This window comes from Trachurus japonicus, chromosome 22 (assembly GCF_045865225.1).
Source record: "Trachurus japonicus isolate A0001 chromosome 22, Traja_1.0".
NCBI lineage: Eukaryota > Metazoa > Chordata > Actinopteri > Carangiformes > Carangidae > Trachurus > Trachurus japonicus.
The window spans coordinates 4,799,019-4,823,275 of NC_140928.1; the positions used below are offsets into that span (position 1 = coordinate 4,799,019).

At 39.2% G+C, this 24,257-nt stretch overlaps 3 protein-coding genes across 3 annotated transcripts in view; 2 read left to right on the forward strand and 1 right to left on the reverse strand.

Annotated features, from left to right (window-relative positions):
- LOC146963273 (creatine kinase, testis isozyme-like) overlaps window positions 1-24,257 on the forward strand; it is a 205,431-nt gene that overhangs the window by 130,327 nt on the left and 50,847 nt on the right. The window lies entirely within an intron of this gene.
- LOC146963278 (uncharacterized) lies at window positions 6,417-10,127 on the forward strand. The gene is made up of 10 exons (XM_085767629.1): window positions 6,417-6,505; window positions 6,748-6,865; window positions 7,122-7,223; window positions 7,316-7,416; window positions 7,521-7,622; window positions 7,716-7,842; window positions 8,583-8,687; window positions 8,779-8,934; window positions 9,312-9,433; window positions 9,787-10,127. The coding sequence occupies exons 3-10, from the start codon at window positions 7,209-7,211 to the stop codon at window positions 9,944-9,946; spliced, it is 888 nt and encodes a 295-aa protein (XP_085623755.1). The 5' UTR covers window positions 6,417-6,505; window positions 6,748-6,865; window positions 7,122-7,208; the 3' UTR covers window positions 9,947-10,127.
- Window positions 14,073-22,963, reverse strand: LOC146963279 (tumor necrosis factor alpha-induced protein 2-like). The gene is made up of 12 exons (XM_085767767.1): window positions 22,945-22,963; window positions 21,749-21,973; window positions 20,484-21,135; window positions 19,786-19,897; window positions 19,131-19,253; window positions 18,938-19,032; window positions 18,744-18,836; window positions 18,512-18,638; window positions 17,330-17,449; window positions 16,662-16,817; window positions 16,049-16,170; window positions 14,073-14,579 (listed from the first exon to the last, which is right to left on the reverse strand). Exons 2-12 carry the CDS (start codon window positions 21,918-21,920, stop codon window positions 14,429-14,431), a joined length of 1,923 nt encoding a protein of 640 aa, XP_085623893.1. The 5' UTR covers window positions 21,921-21,973; window positions 22,945-22,963; the 3' UTR covers window positions 14,073-14,428.

Below are 24,257 nucleotides of genomic sequence, written 5' to 3' on the forward strand. Positions count from 1 at the left end.
AGTGGCCGTTATAGTGACTTTCACCGGTAAAACAGGTCGGAAAAACACGAGTGGGTTACCTGGAACACTACAAAGTCGTAAGTTGTGACTTCAGTGGCGTAGATGACGTAGGGTTGGTGGGTTTTGTAAACCCATGGGCCCTTCTTGTGGTGAAATCCTGCGGCCCCCCCACACACTGCCGAGGATTTTTATTTTTTTTATTTTTTTGGTTTAAATCAGGGGCGGGCTGGTCATAGGGAGGTTCGGGACGCGGTTGACCGCGGCTGCCTTCTGTCGCAGCGGCAGGTAGCACAGAGTGTAACATCAGACTGGGTCACTGCATTATGTTGCATATTAATATGACAAACATAAATGTAAATAACCGTTAACTGTATGTGAAACTGGATTAACGGTCCTTTTGTCCCTGAACAGGAAAAGCAGGCCTGTAAAATAAACAAGCACAGTGACTAAAAAGTTTTGTGCATCTCCACTCCTCTATTGCACAATGAAAAAACAGATTTGTGAAGCTTAACATCTTTTTTACTTAGATTTTTTTTGTTGTGCGATGATTAAGACGACCGATTTTTCCCTGTTAAAAGGGTTTTCCATGGAGTTTTTCCTCAGTGGATGTGAGGGTCTAAGGGCAGAGGATGTTGTTATGATGCCATGTGAAGCCCTTTGAGACAAACTGAAAAACGGGTTATACAAATAAAATTGCCTTGCCTTGGCTTGCCTTGCCTAAGTGTTAATTACATATAGGGTACATAGAATATTACATTATGGGAATATTAGTGTTTATATATAATATAAAGTGTTTTAGTATAAAATCCTGTATTTATAACTATCACTCTTTGTTTTGAGCTCTGTCTTGGTCTCCACCCACTCCACTGCTGGAAAATATGATAAAAATTCAATGCATAATGATTTTAATTGTGGATCCATGTCCTGCCTTCACACACATTACGAGCTGTGTGTTATGTGAACTGTACGGTGGCCCTGAGAGCTCAACTCACAGCAACATAAGAAAACACATACAAACACATACAAAGACCAAATATGCTAAAAAAACAAAACCCATGTGACATGTGAATCATGTGATATTGATGTTCAAATATAAACCCAAACTGGTCTGTCACTTTACTGTGTCCCCAAAAACACTTCCTGTTGCATTGTGAGATTTTGAATTTATTGCACGTTTGCGTCTTTGCAGTGTTTTGAGCCCTCAGGGCCACCGTACCTTCAACCACTAAAAAATAAAGTTTGATTTCAATAAAACTGACTGTATGAGCTGTTTTATGTTTTGTTAATGAAGCTGTTGTCAGTTTCATGCACACATGCACACACACGTCCCTAATTATCTGTCACTGCTGCTACATAATTAACCCTTTCATTACTCTGATAAAATGCACAGCTGTTTGGAGGTAAATCTAAACCCTGGATGATAAAGTTTGAATGCAACATGTTCACATAAAGTAAATCTCAGTTTTCAAGCAGCTTTTTCCTGAAAAACAGAACTGGAATAAAACTGATACTTAAAGCTGGAGTCAGCTGTCGTCATGCACATTATTGGATGTGGGATGTCTTTGTGTCCTCGGTCGACCTCAGGGTTTAAAACCCTCTGAGTGGTTGTTTTGAATTCGAGCTCCACTCACTTTGACCAATCAGACTGAATCCATGACGTTCCTTATTGCATCACACACAACACAAATTGTGCCTCTGGCGCTTTGTCCGTTTGTTGGGATTGAAGGGAATATCCCATTGAATAATTGATACGTTCACTGTAACGCTGCCTCTGCGCAGGAATGCCCCTGTGTTTTGTTTGTATAAGGGGAATTTATGTGGAGCAACCACAACAACACACACAAACTACACACTCAGCAACACACACGGCATCATCATAAGATGACCTAAGATGTTTTAAAATGTCTACTATTGTAATCATTATTATCATTATTATTATTATCATGTTGTTTTACTTATAATAACCGAATAATAGGTCTCTACGTGATAGTTGCAGCACTGAATGTGGTTTGTTCACTGTGTGCAAACAAGTGTAAGTGTTTTCATTTGAAAATAGTTTTCTCAGTGTGACTCACTGCTGTGGCATGTTTGTGGTTAATTATACACAGGTGCATGCAGACACAGGTGAACGCTGACTCCTACTCACCTACTGCACTAGATTACCATGAGTCAGTGTGTATTTTAAATATAAACACACACAATTTATAGAAAATATACTGCATAAGACATTAAAAGTATTACCTACAGGGAAAATGTCCATTTTTATTTTGGTGTTTCCTGTGGCTCAGTGAGGGTCAAAGTTGTCCATTATCACTGGATCAATAAAACACAGTAGATAAGTTGTAAAACTGCTGATAGGTGAATGCATTGGAGTGGAGGCCTTCAAAATAAAGCTCCAGTGATCAGCAGTGTAGCAGCGTGTTGTGTAGAGTTAGAAAAGTTTTCACAGATGAAAGACCACAACTGTTCTTGGCTTCACCTCAGGGAGGGAAACACAATGTCTTCTGCATCTTAAACAACAGTCACGATGGAAAAAACCACGAGACTTTCATTTTTCAAATCTGTCCTAGATTATCCCAGAGGATAAAAAATCTTAAAAATACAGTTTCTCATTTGGGAAATTCAACAAAAAATGAGATTGCACAGACAACAGTTGGTTTTGTAGGGAAATTACAAATAAACAATTATTAACAAGTTATAAAAGTTGATGGAGGCTCACTATTGGGCAAGATCAAAGTATTGTTAACTACTCGTTAATCTGATCAATGACTTATGACTGTTTATAAATTGATAGTGACTCATTGTTGTCAGTTTTACACTTTACAATGAGACTTTTTAAAGATGTATTTCATTTTATTTTTTATTGTGAACCACTTGTGCAAAACAGTTAAAGTGGTACCAAAAAAATATTTTTAGCTGCTCCACTGTATCACCAGCATCGTCACTAATTCTAATAATTTATAACAAAGTCGCATCATAATTGAATCAATCTACCATTTATGACCAAGTGAAAATGCAAAATGCAAATTACAAATTACATGTGATGCACAATTTGCATTTAAACTGCAGCACCAGAGACAAAAAATCTATCTATTTCCAGGAAATGGTTACAGTACAACTCATATACACTATGATGTTACTGACACTACTACAGTTTCACCAGTGCAGCTCACGTTTCCAAAAAAGTGAAGCGAGAGTGAGGTTCAAAGAAAATGCCTGCACTTTTGAGCAACAATACTAAAAACAAATATATTTCTATACTTCTGTGACATTGTTCATGTCTTTAGCTGCAGTGAGAGTTATTTGTCCATTATTAATGCGCATGAGGTCATCCTTCTATTTGCCAGGCAGAGCCCAAGTGGAAAGTGAAAGTAAAGAGGAGCAGCCAGGCAGAGGAAACCCCCATATCTGTCTTTATAAGTACCAGTGCTGAGTCGGACAGAGCTCAGAGCAGCTGCAGCGAGCTGTGAACAGACAAACACAATGCCACGAAACGTGAGGAAATTCTTTGGAAGAAGGAATACAGGGAATACAGAGCAGAGGAGCGACGGCAAGACTCCTCTAATCACTGAGAACAACAACAGTGTGCACGATGGTGAGTCTGCTCTGCTGCTGTTACCATGGCTCTGATTTGTGGTTGTTATGGGCTGTAGATATTCATCTTCCTCTATTCATTATTTGGAAAGTGCCTTGAGATAATGTCTGTTGTGGAATGGCCCTTTATATAGATTAAAAACTGACTGCACTTTGTGGCTTGTAATCGGGAAATCAGGTTTTTAGCCATGTCCTTGCGTGTGTGTGTGTGTGTGTGTGTGTGTGTGTGTGTGTGTGTGTGTGTGTGTGTGTGGGCACCTCTCTCACTTCTCTAAAACCTAAAAAAAACCCCAATGTATGTATATATGTCATGTACAAACCAAAAACTGAGCTGCTGCTCTGGTTTTAATGGAGTTCAATCAAAATGAAGCAGAGACAAAGTCAAACCAGGTCAAACAACCGGTGTAAATACCACGAATGTTTCCTTTTATTCCGCCCGGCAACACACTCTCGTTTTATTGTTGTGCTTCATAATGAAGTTTTGGCCGCACGTTCTCCTCCTGAATGACCCACTGATGTAATGTAATGTGAAGAGAAACGTGTGACATGTGCTGGTTGTTTTATGTAAACTCATACCTCAGCATCACATCACAACCCGATCAACCTGTTTTTTTCTGCTTTCCTGTGACCAAAGGCAAAAAATAAATAACTGTTTGGCAGGAAAAAAGATTACCTTAGATTTCGTCAAAGAGTAAAGAGTAAAAACTGCAATAATGAATAACAATACAGCAGAGACTGGATGTAAAGGCGGGTTTGTAGCCAGGTTTAATGAGAAATCAAGGGTTGAGTGTGTGGGAGGATGCAGCAGCTTGGCACTGTGTGAGTAATAAAGGGGAATGTAGTGGGTGAGGCTGAGGCAGGCTCTGAAGTCCCAAGGCACACAGGAAAGATCAATAGTAGAAAACATTTGGCGCCAAATGACCGTATTTGTCCTGCGATGTAAAAATGTTGTGCAGGTGTGTGGGAAATCCCCGCTGCCACACCCTAACACCTACACAGACATGCTGGGTGGAATGGAAACACTCCTAAGGTCGAAGAAACACGAGGAAGGCGGAGGAGGTTTATAAACCTGTCACTCAGTATGTTTACATGACAGTTGAAAAAAACAAATCATGACTTTAATCCGTCTATAATTGGACAACTAACGTGCATGTAAACATGTTTTAGTCCGACTAAGACTGGACTTCTCCAGATTCGATGAAAAGACTCAGATAATGCAATTGGAAACTGGTTTTCTTCTGCCTGTATATATACTCCTTAATCTGGCCAGCCAAGAAAAAAAAGAAGAAAAAAAAAGCACAGCTGTCTGAGGTATCAGCTCTGTTTCAGTGCATTTCACAATAAACAACACACAATACAACCAGCAAGAAGATGTGTTTTATAAAAAAACAACAACAACAACACCTATTTGATTTTCTCATTGCATGTAAACGGGGACAAGGATCTATCTATCTATCTATCTATCTATCTATCTATCTATCTATCTATCTATCTATCTATCTATCTATCTATCTATCTATCTATCTATCTATCTTTTTTTAATTCCATTCCATAAATCAATAAATACCATGTACAGTGACTGGGAAGGCCAATATAACACAATATTTGGTAACACTTTATAATAAGTACACACTATTAAGCATTTGATACTGAATTCATCATTTATAACACATGAATACTCATTAATATGTGGTTTATAAACACAGTTAAAAGTGTTTTACTCATCATTGATAAGCACTAACTTTATTTATAAACTACATAGGCTACTAATGAGTATTCATGCATTATAAATGAAGAATTCAGTATTTATTAATGCTTAACTAATGCTTCATTGTGTGTAGGTTATTATAAAGTATTACCCAATCTATTTGTATTTCATATTTACTAAAATCTTAAAATCTCCCTCTCTCACGCAGATTCTGTCCAGATCGACAACCCTCTGGCCCAGAACTCCTTCAATACCAACAAGGAACTGGCGGGACTTCTGGGTGTGGACATCCCCGACGTCTTCGAGGACGGCTGCTGCTGCATGGTCCAATCTGAGTCCGATTCAAGATTTCAGACCCTGAACACGAGCGCCGTCGACCTCATACAGAAATCCGTGTCCGTGCACTTCCCAAAGCCACCGACACTCCTGGACCAGAACCTTCCCAAACACCTGGTCCAGGTGAAGGACACGGTGCTCTACCAGCTGGTGAAGCTCGGCCCTGTGTTGGCGTCCAAGGGGCTGATGGGATGTCTGATCGATTGCTACCATCGCCAGACGTTTGACCACATGAATAATCTCCTAAATCGCACCACCTCGGTCAAAAGCACCTTTGCAGTTATGGTCTGGGTCCAACATGTTTACCTGAGGTACCTGTCAACTACCTGCTCTCTCACCTGTGCTAGAACCCTCTCATTCTCTTATATGAGAAATTTGATACCACTTAGGCCTATTTATCTTTAAAGAGAAACATGAACTTTCTGCTAGCAAACAGTTAGCATAGCTTGGCATACCAAACGAGGGGATACATCTAGAACAACTCAGTCTAACTCAACCCTAACTCTAATAAAACTACCTATAATCTTTTCTAACTCATATATTCAATCTGTTAAACAAAGAAAATTAGATACATTTGTTTAGGCTACTATTCTATTGTTCACTCCAGAAAGTAACTATAAAAGCTATAAAAAATACATTTTAGACTTTGGTTGATTGGGTTAGGGTTAGGGTTAGGGGTTAGGGTTTAACAAACAAAATCATTAAAAAGTAAAAAAAAAAAATAGGAGGATTTAGTTGCTTTTTGGGAGCAGCCACACTAACTGCTTCCAAAACTAAGTTAAGCTAAAATAAGCCAGGCTAAACTAAGCTAAGCTAAGCTAAAGCTTGCTCAATTGTCAGTAACATTGGGTTTCAATTGGGAGACAGGTTTGATTGACACATTATAATGAAGGTTTTTGAACATGAACCAGTGTTTATTGCTTCATGTATGATTGTCAACAACAGTTAGTTGCATGTACATTTTTCCAGAGCGATATCTATCGCGCTACATTTTTCCATTGAAATGCTACATTACATTTCCACAGGTCCTTCAATGTAGGATATTGAGTAGCTACAGATGTGACACATGTTTGATGTTGACAGTCTTTGTATCTGTGGTACTTTCCCAGTTCAGAGCTGCTTGATCATCCCGACCTTCAGGAAATAAAGCCTACCCAAAAAGTCGAAGTCCTGCGGATCAAGGAGTGGGAAGTGAAAGCAAAAGAGAAGCTGCTGGAAAATGTTCAGGTGACAACACTAAGCTAACAATAGCTATATCTGACATTATCAGAGTTACTCCATGCTTCATGACCCATAAAGAAATACATGCAAAGCACCTTTACAGTAAAAAGTGATAACGGTTTGTTGACTTTCTGCTGTTGTTATTTAAAAACGCAAACAATACGCATGAATATAAATAAAGTTAATTGAGTTACATCGATGTCTTGCAGAATCCCAGACCTAATGGACGTCTGTACTTTATATTTTGTGTCTCTGTCCACAGAAAGATGTCAGGAAGTCTCTGAAGAGCATCCTCCAGAACGACATCAAAGATCCTTGTGACTGTGACGAATCTTATGTCAGACTTTACATGGACATTATTCAGGTACCAAGAGTTTGTGGTATAACTGTGATCAACCTTTGTTTCGGTCCTGTTGTTATTATGGAGGTAAACATTTCTGTTTGTCTCTACCTCAGTATGTTACTGCCATGGATACAACAGCGGCAAAAATCTCTTCAGAACTATCGGATCAAGTGCAAAAAGTTTGTTTCGAAGAGCTGCTGATGTTCCTTAAGAGGTGAGTGTCTGTAAATCTGCCTTTGTTTTGTACTGACCATGTATCATTAATCAAACTCAGCATGTAACATTATGTAATTTACATAATCTCATTGGTTTTTGAAGGTATTCCTCTGAACAGACTGAGTCTCTGGAGACAAAGGCTAAAATGGACAAACCAGAGACGATCTGTTTCCTCAAGACTCTGAAAACCTGTAAAGAACTCAAGTAAGTAATTTTGTCTTTTTGACATTTACTTATTCGCTTTTATTCAGAATATTTTCTGTGCAAACAAGGTTTATAAAGTTAATTTGCTCTCAGGTTCTTCGTGCAGACTACAGGCAGAGGCATCAGAGAATCAGTTCTGAATGAAATGGTAGTAACGCTTCGAAAGATAGAGGCCTCTGCGTTGAATCTACTGAGGGACATCATCACCGAACTTGCAGAGGTAGACATTCAACTCAATCACAAATACAGTGTCTTCTTAAAGGGACAATGAGGAGTTTTGGAAAGTGAAGTGTTCTCATACTACATTTACCATGAGCCTCCGTGCGCACGGTGAAATTCTTGGACCGGCGCAAGACGGACGTCTTGCCAAGAATGTTTTCATTCATCAAGAATTACGTAAAGTCAGAGGTTCGAAGACGATCAGATACTGCCGTAGTCCCGACCATAAACGGCGATTCGGCTGCGTTATTCTCATGACTCGCCGGCAGCGTCCGCAAAAGCGAAAGTAAGGAAACGCTGGTCAGCTCGCCCAGCATTTCCACCATTAATTAAAGTATATTTTTTTGGCTTTTCATGCCTTTATTTGATAGGACAGTTGAGAGTGTGACAGGAAATGGGAGGCAGAGATGGGGGGAATGACATGCAGGACAGGGCCGTCCGACGCGGGACTCGAACCGGGGCCGCCTGCAGCGAGGACCACAGCCTCAACACATGGGGCGGGTGCTCCACCAACTGAGCTAAACTCCGCCCCTCCACCATTAATTAAAATAACAAAATAAGGATAGAGACAAAACGATATATTTATTGAAAATGGAGCCATTAACAAGTGTGGGTAGCGGAGATTCATCCACATTAATATGAGACTTTTTTATAACCAAATACAAACTCCTTGTTGTCCCTTTAACATTTTAAACAGAAGCATGTTGCATTACATGTACACATTGTGTTTCCATCCTGCAGAGCCACTTGAAGAAGTACTTCAAGTCTAATAACAAGCGGTTCCTCCCGTACCCTGCACTCGAGAAGTATTTCCCCAGACTGCACTATGGGATGGACGAACAGAAGGTGAGGAGGTCCCACAGCTGTCAAGTGTAAATAACTTTTAGATTAATGTTTTAATTGGCACTCTAACTGTGTCTGTCTTTGTGTCTCCCAGAGAGTGATGGAGGAGGCCTACCAGCTCATCGACCGTATGTACATCAAACATCTTGTCCGAAGGAGCCAGAGCAAACTGAAGAAGAGCTGGAGTCCTGATATTGCAGATGCAGTCACTGAAGACGCTGAGCTTCTCCACAGCATCATCTCAGACCTGGTGAGAGCAATGGTCCCACTGAAGGAAGCTAACTGGCCTTTCTCTGAACTCTCACCAACCAGTAAAGTCCAGACAGTGAGCTAGTTAGCTTTAACTTCTTACAACTAGGCCATAGCTGTTGATGCTGGGGTCCAATGTATTGCTGTAAAGCAACATGTTCTGGCATTAGTGCAAGACCAGGCCAGCAGGGGGCGCTGTGTCACAGGGAGTCTTTCTCCCTTTTGTAAGGAAATTAAACATCAAGATGGTTTTGAAACAGTCCTTTTAAGGTCAAATACCTAGTTGCACAGTGTTGCTTTAAATAATTGTTATCAAAGCAATGACTTCTTCGTGTTCTACATTTACCCATTTACAATCAGCTTGTTGTGTTGTATCAGGCTCCTGGCGTCCAGCAGAGGGATCTCATGCTGCTGAAGGTTGTAGAGATATTGAAGTGTGACGACATTGAGTCGCTGAAGCTCGAAGGTGCAGCAATGCAGCAACACTGTCTCAAAATGAGGTAAACTCCTGCGTCTTATACCCATAACATTTTAGTTTAAAGTTTCTGAGGGAATTAAAGTAATTACATTTAATTTCTAGTGTCCAATGTGTGAACAGGATTTTCCAGCTTCTGAAAAGCTCTGTACTTTTTGTTGACTTTCTGTATTTCCTATGGTTTCCCGTTGGGTCACCCCCAAGTGGCCATTAGAGGAACTGCATCTTATCAATCATAAAGGAAAAATAAAACACAAATGTAATATATCATTAAATGAAAAAGAAATCCATAGAGATGGTGCAGGCAATGAATGAAAATATCAGAATACTTTGAAGGTAGTCCATCTCTTGTAACTTGAGTTTTGTCCTCACCTGCAGCGAGGACATGGAGCTGCTGCCGACTCTGCTGAGATGGAAAGGTTTCTCTAAACGGCAGGTCCAACAGGTGCTGGATGCCCTTCCTCCTGACCTTCAGCCCAGACCCGATCCGGACCGTCAGCCCAAGGCCTGGTTGTGCTGTTGCCTCGGAGCCTCATGAAGACTCAAGAGCTCCACAAAGGATGATGGGAACCTAGTTTAAAATGTTTACAAGACTTAGTCTGTTCATGAACGTTTCTGGTCGGTTCAGTCGTGTCTGGTTCTACTCAGTTCTTAGATCTTTTGATGTAGATAAAGAGAAGCAGACGAGTTTCAAGAGGTCTCATGCGTTTTGACACAGTTTTTGCCAAAGGATGTAGAAAATATCACTTCATTACTGTCATTTCAAGTGTCCTCATTTGTTGTGTTAACAAGAAGAATCCTATTCTGTGTTACACAGATCACTGCATTGCAATATTGTCCTTATTCATGAGGCTGATGTGTGATGTGAAGTTATAGTTTAAAAAACAAACAAACAAACTGTAAATATGTCTATATACTAATGAGGTATATAGACGTTGTTAAAGATGTTTACATGTTCAAGTTAGGTAGGTAAGAGTTTTTAATGTTGTCATATTATTTATAGTTTTTAAAACTAAGCGGATACAGTTTTTGTTTTTACAAAACTTTGTCTTCTTTAAGCTGCAGTTATTCATTTAAATCAGTTTTTACTGTAAAAAGCAACAAATCTGAATTACACTTGAACTATTTCAGTTTTTATGAGATTTGTGGTACATCTTAAGTGTTTATAAACTCTGATCAGATGTACTGTAAAGAAAGTCTGTGCTTTTCTTACTTTCAAGAATAAAATTCTTGTTTGTGTATTTTTTTTGTGTATCCATTGTATCACACCACTAGATGGAGACTTCACATTGTCTCATTGCAACAGGACTTGGTGAGTAATCATCCCCAGCTTCACAAACAATCCTTTAACAGTGGAGTTGTATCATTGCTAAAGCTGTCTACAGATAAAATATTTCATATGTTTGCTCTCCAAAGTTACAACAAAATCAGAATAACTTACAAATATAGGCTACTCTTTGTTTTGGGAATCACTGATCCAGTAGCATGTTTCCTAAGCAACAGGCACTTATTGTTAAAACTCCACAATTTGATTATTGGCTTTGCTGCTAAAAGCCCATATTTGGCTATATGTTTGACTATGTATCTAAAATTACAAGGATCCACCATATCCAACAAATAAATATTGCAATCTGTGCAATCTCCCTACCCGTGGCTATTTTTCATATTTTAAGATATTTAATTGTACCATTATCTTATTTAACCATAAATCAATCAGGCTAACACCTATGGGCAAATGTTTACCAGGTTCTGCATGTTTGACACATTAGCCTGCTAATGTTTGCTATTTAGTAACAAGTAGGAGCAGCTAGCTAGCTAAACCTAAGCAAAGTAATTTTGATCTGATGATTGTGGTAAATAACAGTTATTTCCATTTGTCCTCTGGGGAACATTATGCAAAAAATACTCCTTACAAACTGTTCACTGAAAAACAAAACCTCATGTTTGTGTTACAGGAACAGTTTAAGAGTTGTTGGGATTCAGCCTCCGAGTACAGTAGTAGCCTACCATGAATGTCTTGACAAAATTAACATGGAATTAACATCTAGTAGTTGTCAAGACATTTTATACAAATGACAACTTGATGGTGATGCTGAAGGAAAAATTGGAGGATCACTAAAAGTCAATGGGATCTAGGATTCAGCCTCTGGCTAACAGTTTATCCAGGTTATCGATAAAGGTTAGAGTAGAGTTATCTTGACTCACGGTACTGTAGTTGAATTAAAACAGCTTCAGTCAATTGACATAAATGAAATGAACTAAAAAAAAAAGTAATGAAAGTCTATTGTCTCAAGTGACAGCGTATCTTTGGCAGTCGGCCTGTTTGGCTCACAGCAGGAAAGCACCATGAATTACTACCGAGTAGCTTCCAGTTACTAACACGTCGGCCCTGACAGCCTGATTACCAGTAGAGTTTATTGTCAGCGGCTTCAATGACTCTCACTCCCTCCACACAGGAACTTCGAGCTGTTGCCTCTGTCCTCCCAAACATATCCTTCCTTTTTCGACTGATACTCAAACACAGACTTTCAGGGAAGAAACACATGTCCTCTGCACACTCACATCCTTCCCCTACCGCAATTATACATAAAATAATAAATCTGAAACACCTTGGGTCAATAGGGACATGTCCCGCTTTCCCTGATGAAAGTTATGGTTTCCCAGAATTGTCCGATTAGATGTCGGTGAATGGAGGAACTTAATGGGGTTTGAAGTGGAAGATCAGAGGTTTAATTTCTCTTCTGATGAGATTGCAAAGTAAAGAATGGGGTTAGTTACAAACCCTGACCTCCGCCTGTGGGAAAATGTCATCAAACGCGCCGGCCGGTTCAAAATTAGGTTCGAGAACCAGAACCGGCATGGAGCCTTGCCTGTGTGAGACCCCCATCTGTGACCAGACCTGGTCCAACCTGGTCCAGCTACTTCATAGAGAGTTTCTACATCAATGCAGCAGTGAAAGAAGTTACAAAAATCTCTTCTGACTCAACGCATCCCCTGTTCCCAGCAAGCAAATTTCTTCCATCAGGGAGAAGATTTTGAATTCCAAAATGCAAATCAAACTGCCTTAAGTTATCGTTTGTTCCAGCCTCCAGTAAAGGGATAGTTCAACATTTTGGCAAATTGGCCCATTGCCATAATCCCTATAGTTTTAGCAGTAGGTTCGTTACCTTTAATTGTCGGTGCAAGCTACTTTTAGAACGGCGGAGCAGAGCCGTGAGCTGCTCAGACCTACGCTACGGAGGCTCATGGGATTTCTTGGTTTCCCTCATCAAACTCATCAAATACACAATCCAACAACTCCAAAACGCTCTGGTGGACAAGTTGTGACCTGCACATTCACCACGCTATGAGATAATAACAGAACGTTGCCAGAGTTGTTTTAGAGGGAAATACAGAGACTGCTTGATGAAAAATGAAATGTATTTCCCTCTAAAACAACTCTGTCTGGTAACGTTCTGTTATTATCTCATAGCGTGGTGAATGTGCAGGTCACAACTTGTCCACCAGAGCGTTGTGGAGTTGTTGGATTGTGTATTTGATGAGTTTGATGAGGGAAACCAAGAAATCCCATTAGCCTTCTTCTCTTCGTTCTAAAAATAGCTTGCACCGACAATTAAAGGTAACGAACCTACTGCTATGACTATAGCGATTATGGCAATGAGCCAATTTGCCAAAATGTTGAACTATCCTTTTAAGCTGTAGAACAATGATAAACTCTAATGCAATACAACAAACAGTTGCCAGGGAGGAACTCAGCTGAAGAGCTCTCAGAAAGATAAGCTGTTTAGTCACGTTGGCATTAGAGGGCAGAGCAACAGGAAAACAAGTCGCAGCCGCCCAGTTCTGCAGAAAGGAGCAGCCACTGACTTTTTTTTTTTTACCATGACCTAGTCAGAGGATGGAGGGCGTTGAAAGGCTGAAATACTGATACAGAGGTACACACTTGTGACAGCAATGGTATAAGAAGAAAGGAGATGGATGAGGGAGATACATGAGTATTACATTTTGTTTAAACATAAATGAACAGGTTTGTGATGGATATATATTTAAATATATACAAGTAGGCCTAGAAACAGATAAACACATGTATACAGTATACAGGTTTAACATATTTCGATATATGTTCCAACAATTACTAATAGGTTTTATATATAAATCTTACATTATCTGTCTACATTAGCTAAGTACTGAATGTTTGGAGCAGCTGACAGATGAATTTCCTTCGGGATTAATAAAATAAGTAAGTAAGTATCTATCTATCTATCTATCTATCTATCTATCTATCTATCTATCTATCTATCTATCTATCTATCTATCTATCTATCTATCTATCTATCTATCTATCTATCTATCTATCTATCTATCATGAACAAATACTGTCATTCTTGTTATGGTCCCCAGAGGGTGGACCTTTGTGACCTCAGTCATTTCCTATACACCGTAAAGTATTTCAACATCTACGTGACTGACTAGCACATAATTATGCAGATATTCACAGTTCCCTGAGGATAAATCAAAGTTTTACATGGAACAAATACTGTATTCACATTCACTTCAGTTTTATCCTGTACCGTCACTGTATGAAAGTATATTTAAAAACACCTTCCTTAATGGAAAATGTAGAATATAGTTCTAGTAAAACAAAGTCTAAACACAACAACAACTGAGGTTTCACCAACTTTATTTATAAATTTAACTTACATTTATATTCTATATTACATCACATAACAAAACATGTAAAAATATAAAGCTTGACTTCTCCCTTATATTGCACAGACAAAATCGTTTTTTTATCTAACACTCAAAAACATTCATACATAACATGATTTAATAAATCATTCCGAACTGTAGCTTTTAAACTCACAGAGTAGCTATAACACCACAGTCGTTTTACAGTCACAGCACATTTGCACCAAGCTTATTATTATTATTACACATTATATTTTACACATCAGACAGCGACAACATGAGTGAAATGAGGAGAAAACCAGAGGAACCAGTCGTTTTCAGAGTGTGACGCTCATTTAACCTGAACCTTGGAGAAAAACGGCCGAGCGTTGGCGGCGGCACTCGTTTCTCTCAAAGTGTCCCTCAGAGTCTCTTTGACGGTTTTCCTGTCGGCTCTGGAGAAGTCGGTCTTGAGCTTGAGCAGAGCCGAGACGTGTTTCTCGCTGTGGGTGAAAGAAAAGGAGGAAAAGTTCAAAATCAAATCAACAATGATCCAGACAGTTGTCATGTACAAAGTGTGGATCGTCTGTTCTTCATCTGTTTAAAGCTAGTTTAAGATTTTAGGAAATACATTCACTCACAAGAAGATAGACTCTACTCTCATGTCTCAGTTAGGAAATATTGATACACTAATATTGTAATGTTAAATGACGTAAATACTGTATCGATTCTTTAATTGATTTATAATTATAATACTATAATGTTGGATGTGTATTGGGAAAACACACTTCTGGTGTTCTTCTTTTCCTTATATGGTCTATACTCTATTTTAGCTTTTCTCTGTACATTCTATGTAAAGCTGTCTATGTAAGGTAAAACCTTGAAATGTATGTCTAGTGTTTCGACACTTTACGACCCCCCGTGGCTGTTTTTGTTACACTCAGCACGGTGCCAGACCATCTAGGGGGAACAGCTGTTAGGAAGTGACGTATGTACTGACAGGTGTTGAAGTGATGTGATGTGTATATAAGCAAGTTCTTTCTGAGAGTCAGCGCGCATCTTTCCAACTGGTGACTTAACTGTTGCTGTTCGGGAACGCCCACTTGCAAGTGAATAAACTGGCAAGACGCTCATCTTGTTTGCGAGTACTCAGTTTTAGAAAGTTCCCACTACAATGTTATAGAAACTGTAAAACATTTGCTGTTTGTTTAGTTCACACAACATCGTATATTGTCTATAATATGACATTTTCTAAAAAGCGATGGTTATCTTAGCTTGGTTTATCTTAGCAAAATGGGTGGAAAGGGATGGAAACAGCGAGCCTGGCTCTGTCCTCAGGAAAACAGTCACTACAACCTCTAAGGATCACTAATTAAAATACTTTATTTGAATGATTTTTAATACACAAAGAGAAACACAAGCGTGATGATTTGTGTTTTACAGAACCAGTGAGTGTTTCTCCTGCCTCTTCACAATCATTTTCACTGTGTAAATATGTTGTATATTTTAATCTCTAATATGATGGGAGTGTGTTTATGTGACTAGTTTAACTCACATCAGCTTAGATATATTTATTATTATTATTATTCTGTTATCAAACTCGCAGAAATGTGCATTTCCGGGACCATAACAACAGTTTCCTCTCTGGGCCACTCTAGAAGCTCTTCCTGCTCTATGTCTTGTTGTGTTTCCACACTTTTCCTATCAGCACTTCACTTTTACCGACTCTGATAACAGAGCGACGTCTTCCTGGCAGCTCAGCGAGAAAAGTTATGAGCTGTGGCCGGAAACATCTGAACACATCTGACCCGTCCTGGCTCAGCTTCACTTCCTGTCGCCTCTCTGAACAGAAGCTTTGTTTATCCTGGCATTCCTTACTCTTGTCATGATATTCAGGCCTTATTGAGTCTGTTACTCCGGAGACTATTGGAATTTATTGTTCTGTGTATGTTATTTCTGTTAAAAACCTTACCTGAAGTCTGGGAAATCGCTCCCCAGCGATGCGACCTGCATCTGAATGGCTGGCACATCCTGGAGTTTCAGCACTTCTGCAATTTTGGTCAGGATTTCCTTCAGCCAGTCTTCCTTTGAACCCTGCGAGGAAAATAGAGCATGAGACACGTTAGACTCGAGCTTTAGGGAGGATTTAATGATGAGTCGTCACAGTTGTGTGGAATTTTTACTCTGGGTTTTCCCTGAATCATCGCTAATCAACTCAGTCGTCGGCTGGGTGAAGCTTTCCTTTGGGAAATTTATTACAGTAATGAGTGGGCTGATACGGTTATTTGCACAATGCCAGTTTTTTACAAATTGTGTTGTTTGACAGATGACTAGCAGCCCAGTTGGATTCCTTTTCCTTGTTCTGAATACATTTTAACTTATTAAGGTTTAATCTTTGTCCAATAAAACTCTCAGCAGGACTTTGAACTGGTCGTTTCTTAACCTTCTCTCTCTGCAGGATCCTCTCTCCTGTGGTTGAATCTTTGTTATCTATTGTAACATTATTATTCCCCCCTTGCTGTTCTACAAAATAAAACATTGACATTGTCTCTTGTTCTCTGTGTGTGAACCAGATGATTTCTCACCATGTTCATAAATAAGCTGTGCAGACTCTCAGCGTTGTCTCTGACAGTCCTGTAGGCCTTCTCCTGGCGCTCCTTGTCCTTCAGCTTCACCTCTCCCCTCAGCAGCCGCTTCACGTACTCCACCATCACGTCCTGATGCAACTGGCTCATCAGCTCCTGGAATCAGTTCAATCACAACATCAATAACACAAAAAAACACATGGTAGTAATGTTTAGACAAAATACTAATCCTATTTTCAATTCTCTTTTCTGAATATTGTTGTTATTATCCTGTTGTCTGGTATCATATATCTCCTTTTTGTGTTGTCATGTCGTCATATCATTGCATCATTGTTGTTAAAAAATAACAAGAAAAGAAGAAAGGAAAGAAAAAAACTCAAACAAACAAGATTTATTTATTAATTTATATTAAAAAAAGATGCTTAAGTGTGAAAATCTTTACTTTTGCATGTTTTAAATGCTAGAAATCTGAAAACTGTTTAAAGTGTTTTTAAGTTTTTTTTCCTAAAATCCGATTATTGACGATCACTTTAATGGATAATGCTGTTGTGACTAGTTTTATGCGTCTTTTAACTGATTGTTTCACTGAATGGAAATGAATGAAAACCAGTGGGTCTGTGGGAGATAATTAATAATAGAGAAAAATTGTTCTTTAATTTTTTTCTCACCTGATGACACGATTCCCTCGAGCCCTGAAGTTCCTCGCTCTTTGTCTGGATGCTGCGCAGCAGGTCGTCAAACACAGACTTGTTCAGCCAGTCACTGGTTCCCAGTTTGCGATACTGAGGCTGAGGTGGAAAACATGAAGCGTTAGAGACAGCTGACACTGAATCATCCATAAGAGCACAGCACTGATCACATGTCAATATGATTATCTCAGTAAAAACATCCCGAGTGTTAAATCTGTGAGGTTTTATGTTTTTATCCCATACTAAATGCTTTTATTGTGAAATCCCAGCGACCCTTGTTTTGAAAATGGGTCAAATCAGTGACAGCTCACACAACTCTGGAGCTCATGTGAGGATCAGAGTGAGTAATTACGCCTGTTTAGTCTGTTGATGATGTTTGTTTTCCTGATTACACAGAAACTTCTCGTTTCTCGTCTCGATAAGACTTTGGCTGAATCCCCACAATTGAAATAGATTCTCAAAATTAACTTCCTGACCTCCCTCTGCGCTGTTTATCTCTGTTTCTACTGAAGATGTTGGTCTTTCCCACCAAAAAGTCCCGTAATTAAGCAAAACAGATGGACAGTGTAGTTTTTTGGTCAGGATGGAGACATCACACTGCAAAAACTGAAAATCTTACCAGGAATATTTGTCTTATTTCTAGTCAAAATGTCATTTCTAGTCAAAACAAATCTCATTATACCTAAATATGTATATTTATACATATACATACATAGTTATACAGTACATAAAAAAGTAGCTTGTTTTTAGACACTTTTTACTTATTTCAAGCCCATTTTCACTTGAAATAAGTAGAAAAATCTGATAGTGAAGTTTTTCTTTCTTATTACAAGCACAAAAAAAACTTGCTTTCACTGGCAGATTTTTCTACTTATTTCAAGTGAAATTTAGTTTGAAACAAGTGAAAATGATCTAAAAACAAGTTAATTTTTAGGTGATGAGTCTTATTTAAAGTGGAAAGAGATTAGTTTTGACTAGAAATGAGACATTTTGACAAGAAATAAGACAAATATTCTTGGAAAGATTTTCAGTTTTTGCAGTGCAGGGACTATTTTCAGTGGCGGATTAATCCTCGGTCAGTGCTTTAGGCAGCAGGATGGTGAATGTGGGTGAGTGTTTGAGCATCTTGTTGTTTATCTGTCTCTGTAAAATCAAACTCACCCTGAGGGACTCGTGCACGGGGTTTAATAAATACGCGTGGGCAGATTTCTTCATGCTGGACAGAACTTGTAAACAGTCGTGGCGCACCTCCTCTGCAAACAGATGTCCCTGCTCGTTGAGGACTTCCCTGCAGAGGAAAAGAGCACACAGTCCATGTCAGCTCACAGGTTTTTTTTTTTTTATCAATCAGGTGTTGAAGTTGTTTCATCGAGTGTCTTGAAGTGAAACTCACCTGAACTGCTGCACACAGCCGAGGTTTGCCTTGATGGCCGCCATGCTGTTCGCCTTGTTCTGCCTCATGATCTCGTCATGGAAGTTCTTGAAGCTGCAGGAGTTCGAAACAGTTGATTTGAATTTCATCTGCTCAGTGTTTTTTTATTTTTTTATTATTATAACATAAAGTGAAGAAACCATCAGTGCTCTCACCTCTGCATCAAACTGCTCAGTTTAGACGTTACGGTCTGGGCCTTGTGCAGGTCTCCCACCACAGTCTTAGCTGAGGTCACCATGCCGTTGACCAGCTGAAGGCAGATACAGGAAACAACATCAATAACTCAGCAGCACTAAAAAACATGTCCTGAGCCTTGACTGGCCTTTTTTTATTCCTTTGTTGTTGTACCTGAATGATGTCGTAGGCCACAGGGCTGAAGTAGCAGCCGTCCTCTCTCGTCGGCTCCTCTCCGTTCGTCCACATCTGCTTCGCCTCCTCCAGGACTCGGCCGATGTACGTCATCAGTTCAGTCTGAGCTCAAAACAACAGGCTGCTGTCATTCATTCTGTCTTTAATACACTAATACACAATTACTTTGTGTTTCCACCTTCACAAAACTGTGCAAAACTCTTCAGGTAACACTAGTCTATAACTTATAGTGGCCTATTTAATTGAATTGAATATCTTTATTGTCATTGTACACAACGAAGCTGGTGAGGCACCTCCGCAGTGCACTTAAAACTACTTAAAACTACAACTACTATGACTAGTGATAGTAAATAATTAATAAAAATGACAAAATTAATAATCAAGACTACGGACACACACATATTGAACTGTAATGAATAGAAATAATGGATTCATAATATAAGAAACTCTTCCTTATTGCACTTTTATAGTGATAATGTCCCATGAAACATTAACTGGGGACCATGAATATGTTCAAATTTAATGACAAGCAGAAAAAGGTGTGGAAAAAACTCTGAAATCAAATCAAATTAAACCTAATTTAGGTTATTGGTTAAAAATAACATCACCAAATGAGAACCAGCTAATCATTTACCTGCTGCTGGCTCAGGTACTGTTCCTCCAGAGGCTCCAGTAACTCTTTAGGCAGCAGTTTTCCCAGAGCTTCAGTGTTGATCTCAGAGGCCAACTCTGGTTTTTGAAGCAGCCTGACACAGAAGAGAAATCATAACTTTTAAAATCAATCTTCATAGATGTCAACTCAAAAACTCACTCTTCTCTGGAGGCCACGACTAAGATCCATGAAAGAAAACACTTTAGAGCTGCAACAATTCATCGATTCATTGCACAATAATCGACTATTAGATTAATTGTCAACTATTTTGATAATCTAATAATCGGTTTGAGTAGTTTTTTAAGAAGAAAAAAGTCCAAATTCTCTGATTACAGCTTAAATGTGAATATTTCTTCTTTTTTTTTTGTTCCTTTACGACAATAAACTGAGTCTCTCTTTGGTTTGTGGACAAAACAAAACATTTGAGGACGTCGTCTTGTGGTTTGAGAAACACTGATTGATATTTTTCACTATTTTATTAACCAAACAACTAATCGATTAATCATTTAAATAACACATTAGTCGATAATGGAAATAATCGTTAGTTGCAGCCCTAAAACACAAGTATTGATCAAGAGGGAGTCGTCCTCTCTTAAGTGTTCAGATGTTTCTACATCTTTATGTATTTTGCTCCATGTCTTTTATTTTCTAGTGTGAATTGAGCTGAAGTCTTGACTCACTCTGGATATTCCTTGTTCACCCACTGCAGCAGGAACTTGCAGTCCTTGTCCCCCAGACCGAAGTCTGCGATCTTCCTGAGTCTGGAGCTGAAGGTTTTGTGAAACAACCCGGCGTAGAAGTTGCAGACGTCCATCTCGGGCGGGTAGCAGCTCTTCACCAGCTCCACCACCCACAGCAGGTCGTGCTTCAGCTGCATGCCCATGCTGTGGATGTCCGCCTTCACCGACGACCAGCCGTCCCCCTGGTTGGCCAGCGGCGTGGACGGGTTGTCCATGCGCTCCTTCACCAGGCGGCGCAGCGTGGAGTCGTGCAGCTCCTTCCAGCCGCCGGGCCTCCAGTCCGGCGCCGAGCGACTCCTCTGCTTCCACAGCTGGTCCAGCTTCTCCTCCTGCAGCACGGCGCTCACGGCCGACGTCAGGGCCTCGGGGCTGAACTCCCCCAGACTGGCAGACAGGCTCTTCTGGAGAGTCTGCTCGATGTCGTGTTTCAAGGCTTTGTAGTCTGAGGCCAGCTCCTTTATTTTCCCCTCACGGTCTGCAAGTCCCTCCGCCTCCGTTATTTCCCCAAATAGACATTCCTCTTTGACGCTCAGCACCTGGCTGGCTTCAAGATAGTGGTGTCCTTCAAGGTTTTGCTCAAATGTGAGGATCACTGAAAGAGACAGGAAAAGAGAAAAGGCTCTTAATAAACTGTGGTAGATGGAACAAGGATAAAATGCAAATTATATATAAAGCTGCATATTTATACACATCATTATCTCTATTGGTGCTTTATGAAATAGCTTCTCTATGGTTATAAAGGCATAAATCTCAAAAAAATTGTCAGGTTGTTTCTATGGTGCTGTATGTTATGCACCATAGAAATTATATTAATTAGCCTATATAGTGTCATGCAAAAGTTTGGGCAACAATTTAGCTGGCTAAGTGGAAGATGATTTTGCAATATTAGTGCATTATTTTTGTTTTCTACAGTTTTAGAGGGTGAAACAAAGCAGCAGCCTGCAAAAGAATAGTACCCAGACCAAGGTATCAGACAAGCTATTTACTATTGATAGTTTACAAAAGGAGGGGCTACTAGGTAGTCGACTAACTAACAGGGGGCCTTTTCCCCTTTTCTGTCATTTTGAAAATGAATTAGGCCTACATATAGCCTATATAGACCTAAATGTATTGTTTAACTGTTCACATTAACAGAAACTTTGACCATGGGTGCCCAAACTTTTGCATACAGCCTCTATATTACTTTGTGTTGTTGTTGCTGTTACCGGTTAGAGGCTCCTCTTCCAGGGGGAGCTGCGACCCAACGGCCATCACCGGGGCCGGGGCTCCGTCCTGACCCCGGGGGCTCCGGGGGAAGAGCCTCTTCCACCAGGCTCCGCCCGGGGGGGAGATCCTGAAGCCGCTGTCCGACTGCGTGGAGCCTGAGCGCATCCGCATCCTTATCCAGGTAGAGAGACGACGACAACCGACTGGGATAGGCACTGACGAGTCTGTTGGAGAAAAATATGACAATGAATATTTGTCGAGGAAAAATAAATTAAGTGGAAAAACAAAACAAAACAAAAAACAACAAAAAAACAACAACAGAATTTTCCGTTATTAGCATTTCTTTATTTAGCTAGGTAACATTTTCTGAATTTCGCGGTCGATTCTTTCCTGCTTTTTAGTTTTTAATTATGCATTTTTAAACTAAAGTTAGATCTCATCATTTATGAAATACTACACAATATCATATTCTTATATTTTTAAATGAAAAATAATAATGCTTCAAAATCGGGGCTAGCATGTCAAGCTAATATAACTTACGTGGTATTAAAAAAAACAACAAAAAAAACGAATAAACATGAAAATATCAAAGTTAACTCAAGAAATTCAATTCACAGTAAATCTGTGATACAAGAGCTGCTATTTAACTAACTTAATCTAATTCAATTAAATCTCTACACAATCACACAAGAAAGTAATATAAGAGTCTTTTGACAAATGTTTCCACTTCATAGAAAGTTAACAAAGTAAAGTTATACACAAGTAAGTTAAAATAAAAGAATGAAAAGAACCTGAAAATAAAGATTGTTTACATGAAAAAAACAAACAAACCTAAATTTAAAAGAAAAAAAAAGTCATGTCATGTTAAGACTAAAAACAATTTAGAAAACACTAACACACACACACACACACGCACACACACACACACACACACACACACACACACACACACACACACACACACACACACACACACACACACAAAAAAAACATTTTACCACAGTTCAACAAAGCACAAGTTCAAACTGACATCTCACCCAGAGTCCAAACACATCAGATTAAACAGTATTTGTATTTTGAGTTTAGTTGTTCAGTAACTTTTTCCAGAGAGTAAACACACACACACACACACACACACACACACATACTGAACCAGTGTGGATGTGAACAGAAATGCCCCGATGGTGTTACTCACCCCACAGCCGCTGTGAACTGCTAACAGTACAGCCGCTGACTGAGGGAGTCTTTTAAAAGCAGCTGTTATAACTCCTCCCACTGAAAGATGAGGATGCGCGTCCAGAGCAGAGGAAAGTACACATACATAAACACACACAGTATCAACTAAGGCTTTTTTTAGACACACTCAAGCTGAGGCAATGTTGGACTTTGCTTGAGAGAGGAAAGTATTTCATGTTTACTGTTGTAATCCTGTGCAGACGTTCATCATGAATCTCCAGCAGCAGCAGGAGGAGGAGGAGAAGGAGGAAAAACTTCCACAAACAGATCGATCAGCTTTCCTCTTGTCGTCCGACACCACTTCACGACAGGATGCCTCCCAAACTAATTGCCAACTTCCTGCCAGAGATTCATGGTTTCATACTTCCATGTTAAGAATAGCAATCACAACATGTGCAAGGTTGAGATGTTGATGGATTTTTAATTCCCATTTCCGACAGCTGGTTCAGATGATGTAGGTTTGCTCAGACATACGTATACTTTCAAAATGTAGAAATTAAACAAATAAAATAATAATAATAAAAAGGTTAGAAACATCATGTCACAGCCAAAATTAAAATAAAATAACATATCTGTATTAATAATAAGAGTAACTTCAATTTATATAGCGCCTTACAAGGAACCCAAGGTCGCTTTACAGTGAACAACAACATAAAGATAGACATACTGTAGCAACATAAAGAGCAGAAAAATGATTTAGGTTATAAAAATATAAATGAAAACAAAACAGTGGCTGTAAAACGTCAAAAAACATTTAAAATACTCGTTTAAATTGTCATTTTTGTGCAACCGACAGTCCACAAAGAAAGAACATCAATAAAAACCAGCATATTGGCACAATTAAGAAGCCGAAACCGTCGAATATTTGCTTTAAAAATAACAAAAAAACAACTTAAACCAATACAAATGATTACAGTAAACGGTTGTTGATTCATTTCTTATTGATTACTTGGCGATTAGTTGTAATTTTACCTGTGGCCGGGGACTTTAGGCACTGTGGGACTTTTATCCTGGATGTTTTGGTTTCTAATGAACCGTAACCACAGTCACACGTTCTGTCCTCAACCAAAACTTGAGCCAAAAAAATTGACCAGAGTTCACACAACTATATTTCAGGAAGTGTAAATGAAACCATAACACATATTCTACCTAATATAATGTAATAAATGGTTTGGTTTAATACAGGAAAAAGAATCAGCACCATAACACCAAACATTTCTATGGCCGATTTGTATCCCAAATTGTTTTTAATGTAATTAATATTATCTATAA